Here is an 18,526-nt window from a genome sequence, read left to right as displayed (position 1 = left end):
CTCCTCTCTCGCTCCCTCTTTCCCGAAGCGCAACGTAGACAGTTGCCAACTGAATCGAGATCTAAATCCTACAAAAAAATGGAAAAAAAAAAACGATCTTGATCTCTTGAGTGAGAACGAATAGAAGATGAAGATATTGGATTGACTCCCGACAATTGATCACCTGCGATCGGAGAAGATGAGCTTGGTGCAGTTCATAATCCCCGTCGAGTCCGCTCACAAGGCCATCTCCTACATCGGCGAGTTCGCCCTCGTCCAGTTCAGAGACGTAAGAAACCCTAGCCCTCGGATCTAATCTCATTTCCATTCTTCGATCTTCTACTCCTTTTGTTGAGAGACGTTGGTTACTTTGATTAATGTAGTTATACCTTAATATTTTCATACATTTAACTAAGAGGTCAGTTATAATTCTTCGTTTTCAACTTAGGATGCAGCGCATATGATTGAAAACTTGGACTTGTCATGATACTTTGAAATCTAGGAAGAAATTGCCAAATAAAAAGGTGTGAGGTCTCTCATTGGTGAAGAAAAAGTCAGCATAATTTGGACAAAATTTTAAAATGATCCATTTTTCAATTTTAAATAGCAAAACCGACCTGATTAGAAATTAATCTGCAAAACCGAAAAGGGTCGGTTTTGCAGCAGCGATGTTTTTCGAACAACACGGGACTAGCAGTCCCGTGTAGTTCGGCCAGCAATTGAAATGCACGGGACTGCTAGTCCCGTGTATTACATTTTTTCTTGCGGATAGTCTCTGTTTTTTACTCGGGACTGATAGTTAGTCGGGACTGATAGTCCCGAGTAAAAAGAAGAGACTTTTTCCGACACAAACCAATTGCACGGGACTGGCAGTCCCGTGCTTTTCGAGACACAAACGAAATGCACGGGACTGCACATGTTTCTTTTCCTTTTTCTGTTAATTCTTTCTGTCAATTCCCTGTATAAACTCATATATCAAATCTAAAAATCATAAATTACACCATTGCATTTCCTGTCAATTCCCTATATAAACTCATATATCAAATCTAAAAATCATAAATTACACCACAAACACAAACTCATTTACAAATTCAACAAATCACACCACAAACCCACTTACAAATCCAACAAATCACGCCACAAACCCACTTACAAATCCAATAAATCACATCATAGTCTCGGCTACAAATCCAAAAACCATCTCACATCTCGAAATAGATTTGTAATGTACATACCAAAATAGGATTGCAATGTATATAAAAATATTGATTAGTTTACATACATCCAAGAACTCTTCTCCTCCTTTGTCTTCGGTCTCCTCCATCCCGACTTTCGACGAGTTCGTGATCCGGTTGCGTTTGTGGTTGTGACAGTCCAACTCCATTGTCAACGCGTTGGGAATGCCCAGCTTCATTATCGTTTCTTCATTATCCTCGTCTTTGTTTTGGTTGACGCGTGTATACGAATTGCGTTACCTCGCATCCATCATGAAGGTCTTCGTGAGTTCGGTGTAAGGCTTGGTGAAGCCTCCGCATTATTGACTGATATATTGATGCATATTCTTGTACTTCGGGAGATGTACCTACGAGGGATAATTCAAAAAACCCGAAATGCAAAAATTACTTTAAAATTCAAATTACATAATGTAAATTTCATATTCAATTCTATATTACCTGCTCAAGCCAATTCCATGCCTCGATTTGTAATGGTTTGAACATCATTTATTGTCGATACCTGTAATTTTTTTAAAAAACATAAGTTAGCAATATTGACAAATACCAATAAAAATGGACTAAATTGTTCAAAAATAAAATTTGAAAATACTTACTAATTCTCTCTCATCTATACATCGATGCACATATCCTTTTTACAACTCAACCGGTATTGTGGTCTCATGGAGTATCCATTTTCTGGTTATCCCCCAATACCAAGTGTAGTAATCTGATTCCTGAGGAGTTGGTTCAATTTGCTCAACAATACAAAAATGTCTATCATTTCATCTGTGTATATAATTTTGATGCTCAGCTGTCCAGTCCTTTTGTTGGCCTCCTTTCTTTGTCTTCCTCTTTATTTTTTCAACAAACTCCAGAACATGTTGTGCAAGATCAAATTATCGAAGCACGCGGTCCGGTACATACATTTCTACTATCTCGAAACATATTAGAGGAACTCTGGCTCTCCATATAACTGGGTATTATGTGCATACCGGGGGTAAATGATTGAGAAATTGGGTGTAGGGCTCCCATTCTATCTACAGAGTATTTCATATAATTGTTGCATATCATTAAAACCAAAGTTGATATATAGAAGAGTTGATATATAGAAGTAGTATTTCATATAATTGTTGCATATCATTAAAACCAAAGTTGATATATAGAAGAGTTGATATATAGAAGTAAAAGCTAATTTTTATATTAGTGATACTTAAAACCAAAGTTGATATATAGAAGAGTTGATATATAGAAGTAAAAGCTAATTTTTATATTAGTGATACTTGAAAAATCTTCATACGGTCAAGCTCATTTCGGTAGAAATCTAATTGTCTAGTCGGGGTCTCATCATAACATTTTTGGACATTCCGTGTTATTTTCAAAATTCAGTACGACAATGATAATTACAATTATATTTGTTACGTTAAAAATATAATACCTGCATCCTAGTGGAATTTGTCCATCTAATTGTAAATTCACGCATAGTCTCGACTTCAAGTGAAGTCTCTCTCATGCCCATACTTGCAGTAAGCTGAGACATCCTTTAAAGTCATTATTTTTTATGAATGCCACTTTGGACATCTCTCTATATAGGTACGCCAAAATGGCACTACCCAACGATAAATTACCACATGTGTCCAATCCCCCAATGAGTGGTAACCACCTAGCATATTCACAACATTTCAAGTTACTAAAATAAGCTAATTCATATTAATTATTATAAATACTAATTACACATACCTGACATGCACTTTATCTTTACTCGAATCTGGAAATAATATCGAACCGATCATGTGCATAATGTATGCACATGCATGTTGCTCCATCAATTTTTGTGGTGCATCAATAGGCAACGTCACCGAGAAAGTCTCTTTCAACCACTTTAATTTAATATTTCCTCTAAGCATTGACTCTAGAGCTACACCCAACAACTCCTCACACTTGTCCGGCCAAAAATGTTTATCACTGTCAGTAACGCAAGGATCATTTATGCGAAGATCGAGTATCATAGCTACATCCTGTAGAGTAATGGTAGACTCTCATTCTGAAGTGGAAAGCATTGGTCTCTGGCCTCCATCTATCTATCAAAGCGGTGAATAGGGGCCAATCGAGCCTCATCCAACGAAGCTTTGAACATGTCAAGAAGCCGGCCCGTCCAATCGAGGCTATAATACGCTCATCCTCTAGATGCCAACAGCTATGGCCGAGGCTATAATACACTCATCCTCTAGATGCCAACGACTATGGCCGAGGCTGTAACGCCCCGTCTCGGAATACCGGAGTCGGTACGCTATTAGATCTGATGGACTAACCTCACAAACCATCACATGTTTTTTCAGCACGTTTTTGTCCTCACTCACGCTCTCCCTGGAAAACTTTCCAGGGGGTCACTCATCCTAGAATTTCTCTAGACCAAACACGCTTAACTTTGAAGTTTCTAAGAGTTGGGTTCCCGAAAAAAAGATGCATTTTGGTGGTATGAGTATTCCAATCAAATCTATCAATACTAATCACATCACCATATTAAGGGTTGGGGTATTACAAACTCCCCCACTTAAACTCGCAACATCCTCGTTGCGCCAAATCATATCATCCAAGACCGTACCATCCGTGTGAGATTCTAGAGGTGACTCCTACGACCTCAAGAGGTGACTCCCGCCCTCTCGACGTAACACTTTGCGCCGCATAGCACTTAGCTCTCATAATTCCGGTTGGCTTTGTTTTGATACCATTTGTAACGTCCCGCCCCGAAATACCGGAGTCGATACGCTATTAGATCTGATGGACTAGCCTCACAAACCACCACATGTTTTTTCAGCACGTTTTTGTCCTCACTCACGCGCTCCCTAAAAAACTTCTCAAGGGGTCACCCATCCTAGAATTTCTCCAGGCCAAACATGCTTAACTTTGGAGTTTCTAAGCGTTTGGTTCTCGAAAAAAAGATACATCTTGGTGGTATGAGTATTCTAATCAAATCTATCAATACTAATCACATCACCCTCTTAAGGGTTGGGATATTACAGAGGCTATGATTAACCATAACGATATCCGGGCCTTTCTGTAGAGCAAATAAAAGTATAAGAATGCAATATTATAAGAATACAATATTAAAATTATAAGAAATTTAATTACCTCTGTAAAGGATATAATATGTGAACGGTGTCGAGGCTGGTCCTATATGACCTCATCACTAACCGACCCAGGCTGCATGGTGTAAATACCTACAAATGCTAGAGGAAATAAACCGCTATTTGCATCTACACCGGTCACCATAAGAAGCACGCCTTTGTATTTACCATATAAATGTGTACCGTCAATACTCAATAATGGATAATAAAAAGTGAAACCCTTAATAGCAGGACCAAATGCCCAAAATACTCGAGTGGACCTCTCCATCCCCAGTGCAATCTCTTCGGACAATATTTCATATTCAGTACCCAGATTATTTCGCTTTGATAGCTTCAAGATATCGTGGAAGTAATTCATACGATTTTTCCCAATCTCCAAATATTTTAGACAATGTTTTCCTCCTTGCGTCATATGCCTTATATTTAGATATCTTAATGTCCCGCATGTCATATACCCTTTGAAATATCTGACCTGCATTTAGATTAAGTTCAGCTCTAACTTCAGGCATAATTAGCTTACATATATAAGAGGAAGATGCAGAATAATCATCGATATCCACCGACGGATTGTAACATGTATGAAGTCCGCAATATCTAGATATTATAAATTGCCCATTTGATGATTTTTTCACAGCTGTATTTAGTAACCAAGGACATTCTCTGTTTCTCTCATCTTGCTCATTTGCATGCTCGACTTCAATATTCTCGTTAAAGTAACATTTTACATAGTAGTTTGTTGTATTAGTTTTTACCGGCTTGAATTTGATCCGATTTTTGATCGGTCATTCTCGGATTGCAAAGATCAATGCTTCCTTGCTCTCGAATAGGTCCCATTTTTTAAAAGTAAAGTCCCGTTGAAAATTTAGACCAACATCAACAAATTCAGCTTGAGAAGTATTTATCCAATTCTCATTATGAAACTCGTCGGGTAACGGATCTTCAGCTTTCACATAATCATTGTTAACATTAAATTATTCCATTCAATAGGAGTCATCATCGATTCCACCTGCCACCTGCATGCTATCAATTTGCACACCTTCTTCTTTAATATCTTCTGATTCATCATTTACTTCTTCTTCTACAATTGATCTGGCCGGTAGGTCACCCGTAACATGGTCCAAACCATCGTTAAAATAGTACTTGACGTCCCACCAAGAGAATGACCACTTAAATGTTATAGTTAAAACCACGGATCTTGACTTGGAGATGTCATAAAACCACTCGAGACTTATTGTCTAAGTCAAGCATACGAGAAAACTCTCCTTGAGGTTGTAAAACTTAGACAAATTCATGAATCAGATACTTCTCAATGAACAACTTAATTGACACTTGATTCTCGACTAGTTGTTTCATGTCATTCAATTATTCATCGTCGGTAATCTCCATAACAATAGTTCTACTCTTATTTATCGAACAGTTGAAGAACACCTTAATTGCATTCTCTGCTTTATTAATTCTAGTAACTCTGTATTTCATTCATCATTCTATCAAAATTACATGACTTAGATAGCATAAACATTTTCCTAGAACCTCCCTCATACATAAACATATTATTCAATCTGACTCCAAAGCTCCCATTGAAAAAGCAAATAATGGGTATAGAGTTTGTCATCAAAGCTGAAAATTAATAGTTCATCATATGTAAATCATCTATTATAACTAAAAATATTAATCTTAATTTAAAATCAAATTTAAAACCCTAATCTCAACTGAAAAGTAAATAATGGCTAAAAACCTTAATCCCAAATCACATTATTCATGACTAAACCCTAAACCCAAATCTTAACTGAAAAACAAAAAACCCTAATCCCAAATCACATTATTCATAGCTAAACCCTAATCATATTATTCATGGCTTAATCCTAATCCTAATACTCATGGTTAAACCCTAATCCCAAATCTCAACTAAAAAACAACTTTCATGGCTAAACTCGAACTCCCAATTCATTTTGCTCATCAAATTTAACAACAAAATTTAAAAAATTATCTTGATCAGAGTTTGGTCGGCGATAGTGATCAGGAGCTTGGTCAGTGAGGTCGGCGGTGGTCGGCGGAGTAGAGAGAGGGGAGGGACGAGAGAGGGAATCGAGAGAGGAGAGAGGGGTGAGAGAGGGGAACAGTCACAGGTCAATGAGGAAATGAGTGGGTCACGGGTTAAAAAAAGAAATGAACGGGACTGCTAGTCCTGTGCATTTCAATTGCTGGCCGAACTATACAGGACTAGCAGTCCCGTATAGCTCGAAAAACAACGCCACTGCAAAACCGACCCTTTTCTAAATAAAAGAGTCTGTTTTGCAGATTAATTTCCAATAAGGTCAGTTTTGCTATATAAAATTAAAAAAAGCCCCTTTTAAAAATTTGTCCGCATAATTTGCTTGTATAGTTGGTGATACTAGTATTTTACCCGTGCCGTGTCTTTTTGTATATTTTGTTATTTTACCCGTAGTATGTAACATTAAAGAAGTTTATAATTACAAAGAATTGAAAAGACTACCTAGAATCATTATGTTTTTATTGTAAGGAGAAATAAATCCTCAATCTCTAATCCCTTAGATTATTTGAAGTTATTAGGGTAGCTCGGTCGTATGAAATTACATGTTAATCAATTACGCTAAAATATATTATCAATAAAAAATTGTAGTTTAAACTAAGATTATTTAAATTCATGTCTCTTATAACCAATTTCATGAATATGAAGAGTTAGAAATTTTAGATCTGGGAGTCAAGTAACATTGTATTATAGTCATAAAGTTTTCTTTTTCATGTAATCTGGGAAAAGTTATTGGTCAAATCCCTTTTTGCCAAAAAAATGATATCTCTATTCTATCTATTATAACTCACATAATTTGCTTACACAAACTGTGCTCCTTTTGTTGATATGTCGGCAGTGAAGACAATTGCGATCACCAAGTGAGATGACAGTTATAATGGATATCATCTTATTTTTACATAGAATGTAAAGCATATGAGTGAAAATTTGGAGTGATTGTTGATACTTGATATGATGCTTTGAATTTTGAAAAGAAATTGCAAAATTTTATGTATAGGTTCTGTAACTGGAGAAGTGACGTTGGTGGTAAATGTATGGAAAATTTTGCAAGACGGTGTAGGACTGAAAATGTTATGGAGGAATTAAAATGAAGACCATAGAAGTGAGCACTGTGAAATTAGGATGGAAATTACGATAAAGGATTAAAAAATTGCTTGTGTTAACAAAGGGCGTAAACTGCAGCAAGAAATGAGGAAGACTTGAGAAACTTAAATGTTTAGATGGATCATGGTTTCTTGGTATTGATTATATTTGAGAGATGGTGAAGTAGTTAACAAGCTCTATACGAGGGACACCCTTGATTACAGTGAGTCGTATTCTGGATATCCAAGGTGGTGCAAAGGGGTCTAGACATATTACCCAAGAGATAGGCTCCCTGCATGGATTTTCATGAAGGAGTTTAAGATGCCACATATGAGATTGAAGAGGACTGAAATCTCGCCCTTTAATGAAATATTGTGAACAGTTCAATTTTTCTCGGACTACTATTAGTGCACAGAATAAAGGTTGATCTTTTTATTTCTACCCATGTTTGTTATGGTGTAAGTAAGTTATTGTTTAAGAATTTATTTGTCAGTGAAAAGTATCGTATGTGATTAGTTGATCCAATGCCTTAAGATTATAGTATAAGATTTAGCCATGTACCGATCACTTGCATAATAATTCCTACTACTGTATGACACTATTGTATTTGTATTTGTATTTGTATTTGTATTTGTATTTGTATTTGATTGCTTGTACATCTGTATGTTTATCATTTTGGCAGTTAAATCATGATAGGAGCCCCTTTCAGCGTACATTTGTCAACCAGATTAGAGTCTTAGACTCTTATATCTTACTTCCTTTTGATCTTAATTTAAAAGATGTGATCTATTGTTCCTCTATTAAGCAAATAACAACTATGGATGTTTTGTTTTAAGAAACTTAATATTTTACAATATAGTTTAACCAAATTTCAATTAAGCTGCTTTTGTTTTTCTCTTTCTTCCCGACATTTTAACAGGTGAAGAGATGTGGAGAGATGTCACGAAAATTGAGATATTTCACTGATCAGATTAGCAAGGCTGGATTGACATGTTCTGCTCTTCCTGCTCTGCAACCCAAACCAGAAGATGACCTTGAAGATCTTGAGGTAATTATTGTTTTCCTATTTGCTTCCATGAGAACTACATATCTGCTCTAATTGAGAATTTTGTATTGGAGATTGACACACACAATAATCTTTGCTTCAGGTACAGTTGGGTGAACATGAGGCCGAGCTTCTTGAAATGAATTCAAAAGTGAGAAACTATGGCAAACTTACAATGAGCTATTGGAATCTAAGTTAGTTTTGCTAAAGGTATTTTCTGCTTAGTTCAGTATCATGTAGTTTCTTTTTAGTTTAGATTTGTGAATCTCCTATGGATTTGTTTCATAATAATTTTTTAGGTTGAATATGTCCTAAACTTTTCATTTGAGAGTGAAATATGTTACACTGTCTGCTATAGTGAAAGCGAAACAGGAAAATACCTGAATTAACTATCATCTAGATAAATATCAAGATCTGCAGAAAAACATGATGAAGTACCACCTGGATAAGAAACAACCCAACCAGAGGGATTCCCATGGGGGCGTGAAGATAGTTTTTCCAATCATTGTTATAATAAGAGTTAAAAATTTGGCAATCCTTCATATAGTTTACAGACACCTAATATGTCAGTTTTATTTGTTCTTCCCCTTAATATTTTCAAAGAGATTTTAATACTATTCGTGCCTTTACACATTCTTTTGCAGGTGGTTTCCTTGTTTCAGCATATAACTGTATTGTCCCTCCTGACAGGGAGTTAGAAAAAAAGGTCTACCACAAAGAATGAGATATGGAACATTTTTCTTTACGCGAACAGGTTTATTTATTTATTTATTTGCTTCTTCACTTAGTCAATTGTTTCTGGCATTTAGTAATGATTTTTTGTGCTAAACCGTAGAATATACATTATAGGAAATGCAGTCAGGACCATCTAACAAAGCTGGATTGAGATTCATTAGAGGGATTATATGTAAATCGAAAGCATTGAGATTTGAGAGGAAGCTTTTTCTAGCAACAAGAGGCAATTTGTTCTTTAATCAGGCACCTGCTGAGAGACATGTCGTGGATCCATTATCTGGCGAGATGGTTTGATAACTTCCCTTGCCTTTTTTTTCCTTTTCTTGCATTAAGTTTTATTTGTTGTTTTAAATATTTATATTTGGAGGTTTTCAGTTTCCATCTTGGATGAAATTTTTGACTAACCAACCTCTTTGTTCTAAATTTCATATTTTATGCCTTTCAAATCCAAACATTTATTTTTGAGGTATACTTGATGCATAGAAAAGCTTCTTGCTTCGAGAATCATGAGTAGATATTATATATTCAGTTTTCTTTTTCATTTATAGTCACGCTTTTCTGTTGCATGTAGAAAAGACTATCTTTGTCGTTTTCATTTCAGGAGAACATGCCAATACAAAAGTTCTAAAAATCTGTGATGCATATGGGGCAAATTGCTACCCTGTTCCTGAGGATATTAATAAACAGAGGCAAATTACTCAAGAGGTATGTTTATGGGAAAAAAGGTGTTCAGAACTAGGGGTGGCAAACGGGTCGACCCGACCCAACCGAACCCATATAAATTTTGATCCAACCCGTATAATACTGACCCGACCTGACCCATTAAATAATTGGGTCAACCCGTTTATTAAACGGGTTACTCACTGACCCGAACGACCCATTTTTAACTGTTTTATAATTTTTCTGCACTTAACATAGAGTCTATGATCAAAGTTTTTATGATCGTACTTATCATTCATAAATTTTATACTGTTTAGAAGTATAGATATTTTTAGGGTGTTTTTGTAAAATTTGAATTTTGAGGGTGTTTTTTGTAAATTTTAAAATTTCTAGACTTTATACTCTTTGTAAGTTTTGACTTTCAGGTTTTTTAAAAATTTTGAGTTTTAGAGGTTTTTGTAATTTTTGAAACTTTTAGGGCGATTTTTGCAAATACCAAAATTTTCACATTGCTGTTTATAAGCTATAAATTTTGTAGTTTTCATATATCTAGCATGTATTTGTGTAAAATTATACTTTTTAGGGTGTATTTTGCAATTTTGAAAAATTTAGGGCGTTTTTTGGTGGCTATTTATAAGTTATAGATTTTGTACTATTTATAATTTTGATATTTATGTGGTGTGTTTCTATGAGATTTGGCTTTTTTGAGGGTGTATTTATAATTTGAAGCTTTCAGGGTGTTTTTTGCAAGTTTTGAAATTTTCACAATGCTGTTTATAACTTTTAGATTTTGTACTGTTTATAAATTTTATTGTTTCTAAGGCGTGTTTCTCTAAAAGTTTGACTTTTTGAGGGTATATTTCGCAATTTTTTAAACTTTTAGGGTGTTTTTTGTAAATTTCAAAAATTCCACGATGCTACTTATAGCTTATAGAGTTTGTACTTTATATAAGTTCTGATATTTCCTGGGAGTGTTTCTATAAAGATTTGACTTTTGAACGTGTATTTTGAAGTTTTTAAAACATTTAGGGTGTTTTTTTGCAAAACTCAAAATTTTTATCGGGTTTTTGTAATTTATAAATTATAAAATTTTCAATATTTGTAAGTTTTAATTTTTCTGTTTTTTAAAATTTTAACTTATTTTGTGTATTTTTGCAACTTTTAAAACTATCAGGTGTTTTTTGCAAATTTTAAAACTTTCATGGTGCTATTAATAAGTTATAGATTGTGTGGTGTTTGTAGATTTTAATTTTTCTGGGGTGTGTTTGTGTAAAATTTGACTTATTTGGGGTTTTTTGTAACTTTTGAAACTATTAGGGTGTTGTTTTTGCAAATTTTAGAATTTTCATGGTGCTGTTTATAAGTTTCAGATTTTGTACTATTTGTTGTTTTTTATATTTCTAGGTGTTTTTTCAAAAATTTGACTTTGGAGGTGTATATAGCAATTTTTAAAACTTTTAGGGTGTTTTTTGCAAATTTTAAAATGTTCATGGTATTGTTTATAATTTATAGATTTTTGTACTGTTTTGTAAGTTTCTATATTTTTATGGTATTTGGTAAATTTGGAACTTTTGAGGATGTTTTTTAATTTTGGAACCTCTAAGGGTGTTTTCTGCGAATTGTAAAATTTTTATAGCATTGTATGTAATTTATGGATTTTGTATTGTTTATTGATATTTTATGGGTGTCTTTAAATATTTTGAATGTTAAAGAGTGAATGGGTTAAACGGGTCAGGTTGACCCGTTTATGACCCGATTAATAATTGAGTTCTTTGGGTCGACCCGTTTATGACCCGACTCATATAAAGTGACCCATACCCATTTATAATGGGTCAGGTTAGGTTAGCGGGCCATGTCATAAATTGCCACCCTTATTCAGAACTATTCCTGTTAAGCTGTTGAGATGTTTTCAACCATTGGTTAGTCAAATGATATTCCACATAAAACCAAGGATTACCATATCTCATTTTGCCATGGCATATTTTATTTTTCAATAGTTTGCTCCTCAGAAAACTAGTTAACCCCGAAAGTTTCTCTCTTTTTGTAGGTGCTGGAATTCGTCATAAAAATAAGGCTCTAACTTCCATTGGATGTCAGCTTTGAAGGTGGACTATCATGGTAATTAGACCATTTTAAGTATCTGTAGTTCTTGTGATTGCTTGTGGCATTATAGACTTAAATAGAGTTGAAAACAGGAATATAAAACTTGTAAATGTTTTATGATGTGAACTTTTGTGAAACATTTGTCATTAGCATTAATTTTGAATTGTCTCCAGGTTAAGAAAGAGAAAGCTGTATTTGACATGTTGAACGTGCTCAATTTTGATGTTACAAAAAAAATGTCTTGTTGGGGAGGGATGGTGCCCAATATTTGCCAAACCTCAGGTCATAAATCACAATTAAATAATTCTGACTTCAGAGTTTATATGCCAAGATGCTAAAATGTTAATATTTTCAGAGTAGCAGTAAACTGTGACATCAACTTCCAATCAATCTGTGAATTTCCTGCACAAATACAGGATGCTTTGTGACGTGCAACATTTGATAGCAATTCAAAAGTGGGAATAATATTCCATGAAATGGATGCTCTTGAATCACCACCCACATATTTTAGGACAAACAAGTTTATGAATGCATTTCAGGAAATTGTCAATGCCTATGGGTTTGTACTTGAATCTTTGCAAACAGAAAAACATTTAGATATAACATGTCTCTAGTTGACTTTACAATTTCTATTTTAATCTGCTTAAAATAGATTTATTTATATTTAGGAAATATCAAATGAATTCATCGGACTTGCTATTAGAACTGCCTCTTCAAATTCATGTTCCTAATTGACATAAATTACTGTTCCATATAGCAAATTTGCCCCTGATATTTTCCTTCAGATTTCCATACAACATTTTGCCTTCTTATTTTTATTGCGTTGATTATGTCAAAGGACTAATCATAGTTCCTTTCTGAATATTGCATAATGCACAAGAACAATATAACAATGCCAGTCAGACAGCTGCTCTTATTGAACAGTTTCATAACTATATTCATTGCCTAAAGTTGTCTTTCAGGTCACTGATCCAAGCTTCTTAATCTTACCATGCAGTGTGGCTATGTATCAAGAATCAAATCCTGCAGTATGTTCAGTAATCACGTTTCATTTCCTTTTCGCTGTTATGTTCGGAGATTGGGGCCATGGAATATGCTTGTTATTGGGGTCATTAATCCTTGTACCTTGTGAAAAAAACTTGGATTTCGGGTATGTTTCATATAATAGCTATGTTTCTATGGATTTTGAGTGATGTGCATTCAACTAAGACATATTAGAAAGGTGGTTATGGTTGCCGCAATCTCTGGTGTAGATTTAAAATTACCCTTATGAGCTGTTGCAAAATGAATTCATCTGTTGTCCTTGACAAACGGTATATGAATAATTTTTTTTCAGAAACTCGATAGCATTATGGAGATAGCATTTGGAGGGCGCTATGTAATTCTTTTGATGGCATTATTTTCAATCTATTGTGGATTAATATATATTGAGTTCTTCTCTGTCCCATTTCACATTTTTGGTGCATCTGCATTTAAATGTCGGGATTCCACTTGCAGGTATGTTAAGATCCCTTGTAATTTATTTTGAAAGTTATTGGAAGATATGACAGAGTGCCTGCTATTTGTTCTTTCTGGCAATGTATAATAAACCACAAACCTTTTATGTTATTTGCATGAGGTGTTAAGACACATTATTGCATTCCCTTCTAGAATGACTCATTTAGTCAGTGAGCATCGCAGGCTCTTGCAAATACATGTAATATGAACCATATTGAAAGTTTGTCATGTGCCATTCTTTACTTCCTACTTGAATACCATGTTCCTTTCCCAGTTCAGATTTATGAGTTTTCAGTATTCATATTCATACCTTGCCGTCTTGCCTAAGGAGAAATTCTTACCAGGAAGCACATATAGGGGAATGCATGATTAAGTAAGGAGACTTCAATAGGTGGCGCAAATTTTTGGCAAAATGAATCCATCAGGAAGCATAAGCTCGACGTGAAGGGAAGTTAATATTATTACAGTTAATCATAGATGGGAGTGCTTTATATGGTCATTCAAGTGTAGAGAATATAAAATATTATCACCTTTATTGAAGATGGTTCAAAAAGGTGAGAGAATCAAATAGAAGATAAAGATTGCAATATTTGTATATGAAATTTCTTTCATTCCATGGAACAATTTTACAACATGGACATAAGCCAGAGGTTAAACATGAAGACAGGAGATAAATATAATAAACTTACCTGCCATTTTTATTTCTTACTGTGTCATTTGTTATTTACGTATCCATGAGTCATGACTTTTCCATTTTGATTTTCAGCTTTTCCTTCTTTGACCTTTGAGCTATCTTCTAAAAACAGCTGTATCTTGTTCTCCTTGTGCATTTATCATTAGTTTTTGTTCTGTGTGAAACTTAAATGTAAAATTTTTGGAATATTTGGTCTATCTAATTCTCTTTTTATCAAATGTTTACCTAAACAGAATAAATGAAATCTAATCTAGGTTCCTCTTCAGAAAATCACATTTTTGAGGATCTAGAATTGATTAATTGTGATTCAATTGGTGATGCATATACTGCTGGTCTTGTAAAGTACCGAGACCCGTACAAGTTTGGTTTGGATCCCAGCTGGCGAGGAAGCCGCTCTGAACTCCCATTTCTGAACTCCCTCAAAATGAAGATGTCTATACTGTTTGGTCTAGCTCAGATGAACTTAGGGATTATATTAAGTTACTTTGATGCGAAGTTTTATGGGAACTCTCTTGATATTCGGTATGACCTTTCCAAGTTCTTATCTCTCTTTGTAGCCAGAGAATCTTGAAAAAAAAAATGCATTAACATCCCCCCTTCCAGGTATCAATTCATACCTCAGATGATCTTCCTCAACAGCTTGTTCGGTTATCTTGCACTCATTAAGTGGTGCACGGGGTCTCAAGCTGATTTATATCATGTGATGGTTTACATGTTCCTCAGCCCTATTGATGATCTTGGTGACAATCAGTTGTTTTGGGGTCAAACTACTGCAGGTACACACATCGCTCTGGCACCCAAAACTTCATTTATGTTATTTTAGTTTCCTTTTGCATTAAGGTTTTTTACATTCTCAGCAGATTGTCCTGTTGCTTCTGGCTCTTGTAGCAGTTCCATGGATGCTATTTCCGAAACCATTCATCTTAAGGAGGCTTCACAAAGAGGTAGATGATTTGGTTAACAGGGATTTTTTCAATTCACTACTTTATTGAACATGTCAGTCTTTCTGTATGTTTTAGGATGAGAAATTGACAAGAGAAGGAGGGTAAGCAAAGCACTTTAATAAAAAAAATCACATTTTCTTTTCATTCATTTTTGTTGCATCAGAATTTGTCATTAAGAAAATAGTTTACAAAATGAGTATTTGAGTATAATAACCACTTTCCATTGTACACCATCTTGGTGAAACGACAAGTAGAAAGGACGTTTCTTATCTGTTATTGGTTTTGCGGTTCACGTGTCCTGGTCTGACCATTATCCTTTGTGTTTCCACCAATTTTTCGCCTTATTTTAAACCTTATAAATTAACCCATAAAGATATATCACATAGAGCAGGAAAACAACAGCTAATCAGTGAGAATGAGTGTACCAACTGTAAATAAATAATTACCTTCAAAACACTACTTTCCTCACAATTTTATCTATCGGAGCTTGTGCAATCAACTTTATCCTTTCTCCCTATATTCAAACAGGGTCCCAAACATACTAAAGTGAAGAAGCTGATTTACAATTAAAAAAATTCCAAGTAATTTGATCAGGGACTCCATCACAAGTTGGCATAGATTTAGCGGAGTTGATTAAAGAACATAAGTACTCTCAAGTTCAAGAACTTCGTAAATATCCTTTACATTTCAAAATCAACCAACAAAAACCACAGTACCATTTGCATATTATAAAGAAGTTGTACCCAAAAGAAACCAACTATAACAAGCTTCGTACCTTTAGAATGTAGCTTTGTACCTTTAGAATGTATTTTGGTAAACACATCAACAAAGGTAAAAGCAAGAAGGGATAAAGGATCCCCCTGTTGACATCCTTTCTTATTAATCAAAATTTCCCCCTTCACAATGATTAACCATGACTATGTAGGTGCACAACAGCCAGCTATAAACATCTGGTAAAGATAACGGATTTTTTAGAGAAATGTTTTTAGCATGTGGAACTTCTAATTAAAAAAAAGACCAATTAAGTTATCATAACTTTCTCAAAATTCAATTAGAGTAAAATACCCTCTAAATTGTTGGCATGGCATTCAGAATAAGTTCTTGAGGAAGCTATAGAATCAAGAATATATCTATTTTAAATAAAAGCAAAATGAGTTTTTTTATTAATTAATCAAAGCACCAATCTAAGTCCATTAGCTAAAATCTTCATAAATCTTAAAACAACAGTTTAATAAGCTTAAAGCTCCAAAGTACATTTGTTTCCCTCGACCAGAGATAGTTTGATCTTATTTTAGGTGGACTGTACTGAAGGTGAATGCCAATGCTGGCAAGCCTGGAACTAACATCTGTTGAATCTGTCTATTCTTAAATTGGTGGAAGTTTAAACAAAAGCAAACTGAGCTTTGTATAATAATTGATTGATCACCAATCTAAATCTTCTAGCTAAAACCATCATAATCTTTAAAAACAGTTTAATTAACTTAGAGCTCCCAAAGAAAACTTGTTTCCTGTTGTAGAGATAGCTTGTAGATGGATTGTGCTGAAGGTGATTGCCAGTACTGGGAAGCTTGAAACTAAAATCTGGCGAATACGTCTGCGGTTAACACGGTTAGAGTTACTGGAATGTGCCTGGACTGAAGTTACTTTGTTAGTTTGTTTCCTCTGAAGTGTTTCTACAGGATCTTTTGCTTTGGAGAAAACATGACTGTATATTTTGATTTTATAGCCTAGGGGTGAAATTAATATTCTACAAGTCACGAAACTGCCTACCATTTATCATCTTATTCTTTTTATCTTTTAATTATGAAAGCACTACACTTTTCAGGATGTTATATATCTTGAACTTGAGAATATCTTGGAAGTGATAATTACACATGAAATACTTACCTGCCACGCTGCAGTGTCCTTATATGCTGCTTTATCCAATGTCACCTAGAGATTTCAAGGTCGTACTTATGGCATGCTGGGCACATCAGAGATGGATCTGGATGTCGAACCTGATTCTGCTAGACTTAGGCACCACCACGAGGATTTCAACTTCAGTGAAATGTTTGTGCATCAGATGATCCATTCAATTGAATTTGTCTTGGGGGCTGTCTCAAACACTGCATCCTATCTTCGGCTTTGGGCTCTGAAGTAAATCATGGTTGGCCAATCACTTTTGCATCTTTATACCCAATCGTATGTTCGGTAATATTTTTCTGATATGTTTGTTTTCAGCTTGGCTCACTCAGAATTGTCAACTGTATTTTATGAGAAAATACTTCTCCTTGCTTGGGGGTGAGTCTAATTCTGAAAGCTTCATACTTTAATTTCTTGATGCTGTTAGTGTCTCAAACGTTTTGTTTGATCACTTGATGTGTCAGAGTTATCCCTCAAATGTAATAGTACCCATAGTAGGCTAGTTGGTGCCTTAGCATTCAGCAAATCTAGATGTCTCAGTAGTTCAATACCCTTCACCATTTTGCTAAGATCATGGAGATTGTACTTTAATTTAGTTCTCAGAATTTTACCTTGAAGATGAAGGTTCATCAATGTACTTTAATCTAGATGTCTCATTTACGTCTGCATTGCGTTGAATTCATGAACAAATTCTACCACGGTGATGACCACAAGTTCAGACCCTTCTCATTTGCATCCTTAGCAGATGAGGAAGATTGAATGGTGATTCCATCTTCAACTTTTTAGTTTTACTAAAGATCGTACAGACACAGATACGAAACTAACATATAGAATGGGGATCGTTTGATTTCAATTCCTCGAGCTAATGAAGCCTGATATTGATTTTCTTCAATACAGTATGGGGCAGGAGAATACCCCCCCCCGCCCCCCCCCCCTGTAAATTTACAGGCTCAAGGATATAGGTCTAACAAAGCTAACATATAGAATCAATGAAATGAGTATTTTCCTAAAATCCAGCTCCTTTGTTTCCGTTCTTTTTTTGTTCTCGTGATACTTTTATAGTGTTGGCTTCTAGCCTCCTGACTGTATCAAAATCAACATCTCTTATACTTCTGTATTTATAACAGTTAGCTTCACCCTGTGTGGTATTTTTTTGTAAGTTCTTGAAGTTGTATTACTGTGACCACGAGAACTTAAACAAATTGTGACTGAGTTGATGTTTCTCAATTTTCTCCTGAAGGAAATATATGTGAAGCATGCCAGCTGATTCATGCGGTAAATTTACGCACGACAGTTTAATATGCGCCGCTTAACTCTCTGAATGCATATATTCATGCCTACGCTGCTATTTGGCTCGCTCCCCTGTTGTGGGCCCCACCCCCTGTTCCTCACTGCGCGAGCTGGGCGCGAGTTGGCAGGGGAGCGAGCCAAATAGCATTTTTTAATTCTTGCTCGTCCCTTGATGGTTGAAACTATTGAAAACTGAGTATTTCTT

At 35.0% G+C, this 18,526-nt stretch overlaps 2 protein-coding genes across 2 annotated transcripts; both read left to right on the top strand.

Annotated features, from left to right (window-relative positions):
• On the top strand, window positions 1–8,712 carry LOC109821115 (V-type proton ATPase subunit a1-like). Its single transcript, XM_020387309.1, has 3 exons — window positions 1–268; window positions 8,371–8,499; window positions 8,600–8,712. Exons 1-3 carry the CDS (start codon window positions 179–181, stop codon window positions 8,693–8,695), a joined length of 315 nt encoding a protein of 104 aa, XP_020242898.1. The 5' UTR covers window positions 1–178; the 3' UTR covers window positions 8,696–8,712.
• On the top strand, window positions 9,800–17,581 carry LOC109821114 (V-type proton ATPase subunit a1-like). Its single transcript, XM_020387308.1, has 8 exons — window positions 9,800–9,936; window positions 11,939–12,009; window positions 12,992–13,144; window positions 13,331–13,491; window positions 13,836–14,707; window positions 14,789–14,961; window positions 15,043–15,129; window positions 17,066–17,581. Exons 5-8 carry the CDS (start codon window positions 14,424–14,426, stop codon window positions 17,128–17,130), a joined length of 609 nt encoding a protein of 202 aa, XP_020242897.1. The 5' UTR covers window positions 9,800–9,936; window positions 11,939–12,009; window positions 12,992–13,144; window positions 13,331–13,491; window positions 13,836–14,423; the 3' UTR covers window positions 17,131–17,581.

Source organism: Asparagus officinalis, chromosome 8, assembly GCF_001876935.1.
Source record: "Asparagus officinalis chromosome 8, Aspof.V1, whole genome shotgun sequence".
Lineage (NCBI taxonomy): Eukaryota > Viridiplantae > Streptophyta > Magnoliopsida > Asparagales > Asparagaceae > Asparagus > Asparagus officinalis.
This window is presented reverse-complemented; position numbering and strand designations above follow the sequence as displayed.

Excerpts from the sequence above, each read along its gene's own strand:
- LOC109821115 (XM_020387309.1), top strand. The coding sequence starts at position 179 with ATGAGCTTGGTGCAGTTCATAATCCCCGTCGAGTCCGCTCACAAGGCC. Across the intron at positions 269-8,370 it reads CCCTCGTCCAGTTCAGAGAC|GTGAAGAGATGTGGAGAGAT; the intron begins GTAAGAAACCCT and ends ACATTTTAACAG. Across the intron at positions 8,500-8,599 it reads ATGACCTTGAAGATCTTGAG|GTACAGTTGGGTGAACATGA; the intron begins GTAATTATTGTT and ends TCTTTGCTTCAG.
- LOC109821114 (XM_020387308.1), top strand. The coding sequence starts at position 14,424 with ATGAAATCTAATCTAGGTTCCTCTTCAGAAAATCACATTTTTGAGGAT. Across the intron at positions 14,962-15,042 it reads TTGGGGTCAAACTACTGCAG|CAGATTGTCCTGTTGCTTCT; the intron begins GTACACACATCG and ends TTACATTCTCAG. Across the intron at positions 15,130-17,065 it reads TAAGGAGGCTTCACAAAGAG|AGATTTCAAGGTCGTACTTA; the intron begins GTAGATGATTTG and ends AATGTCACCTAG.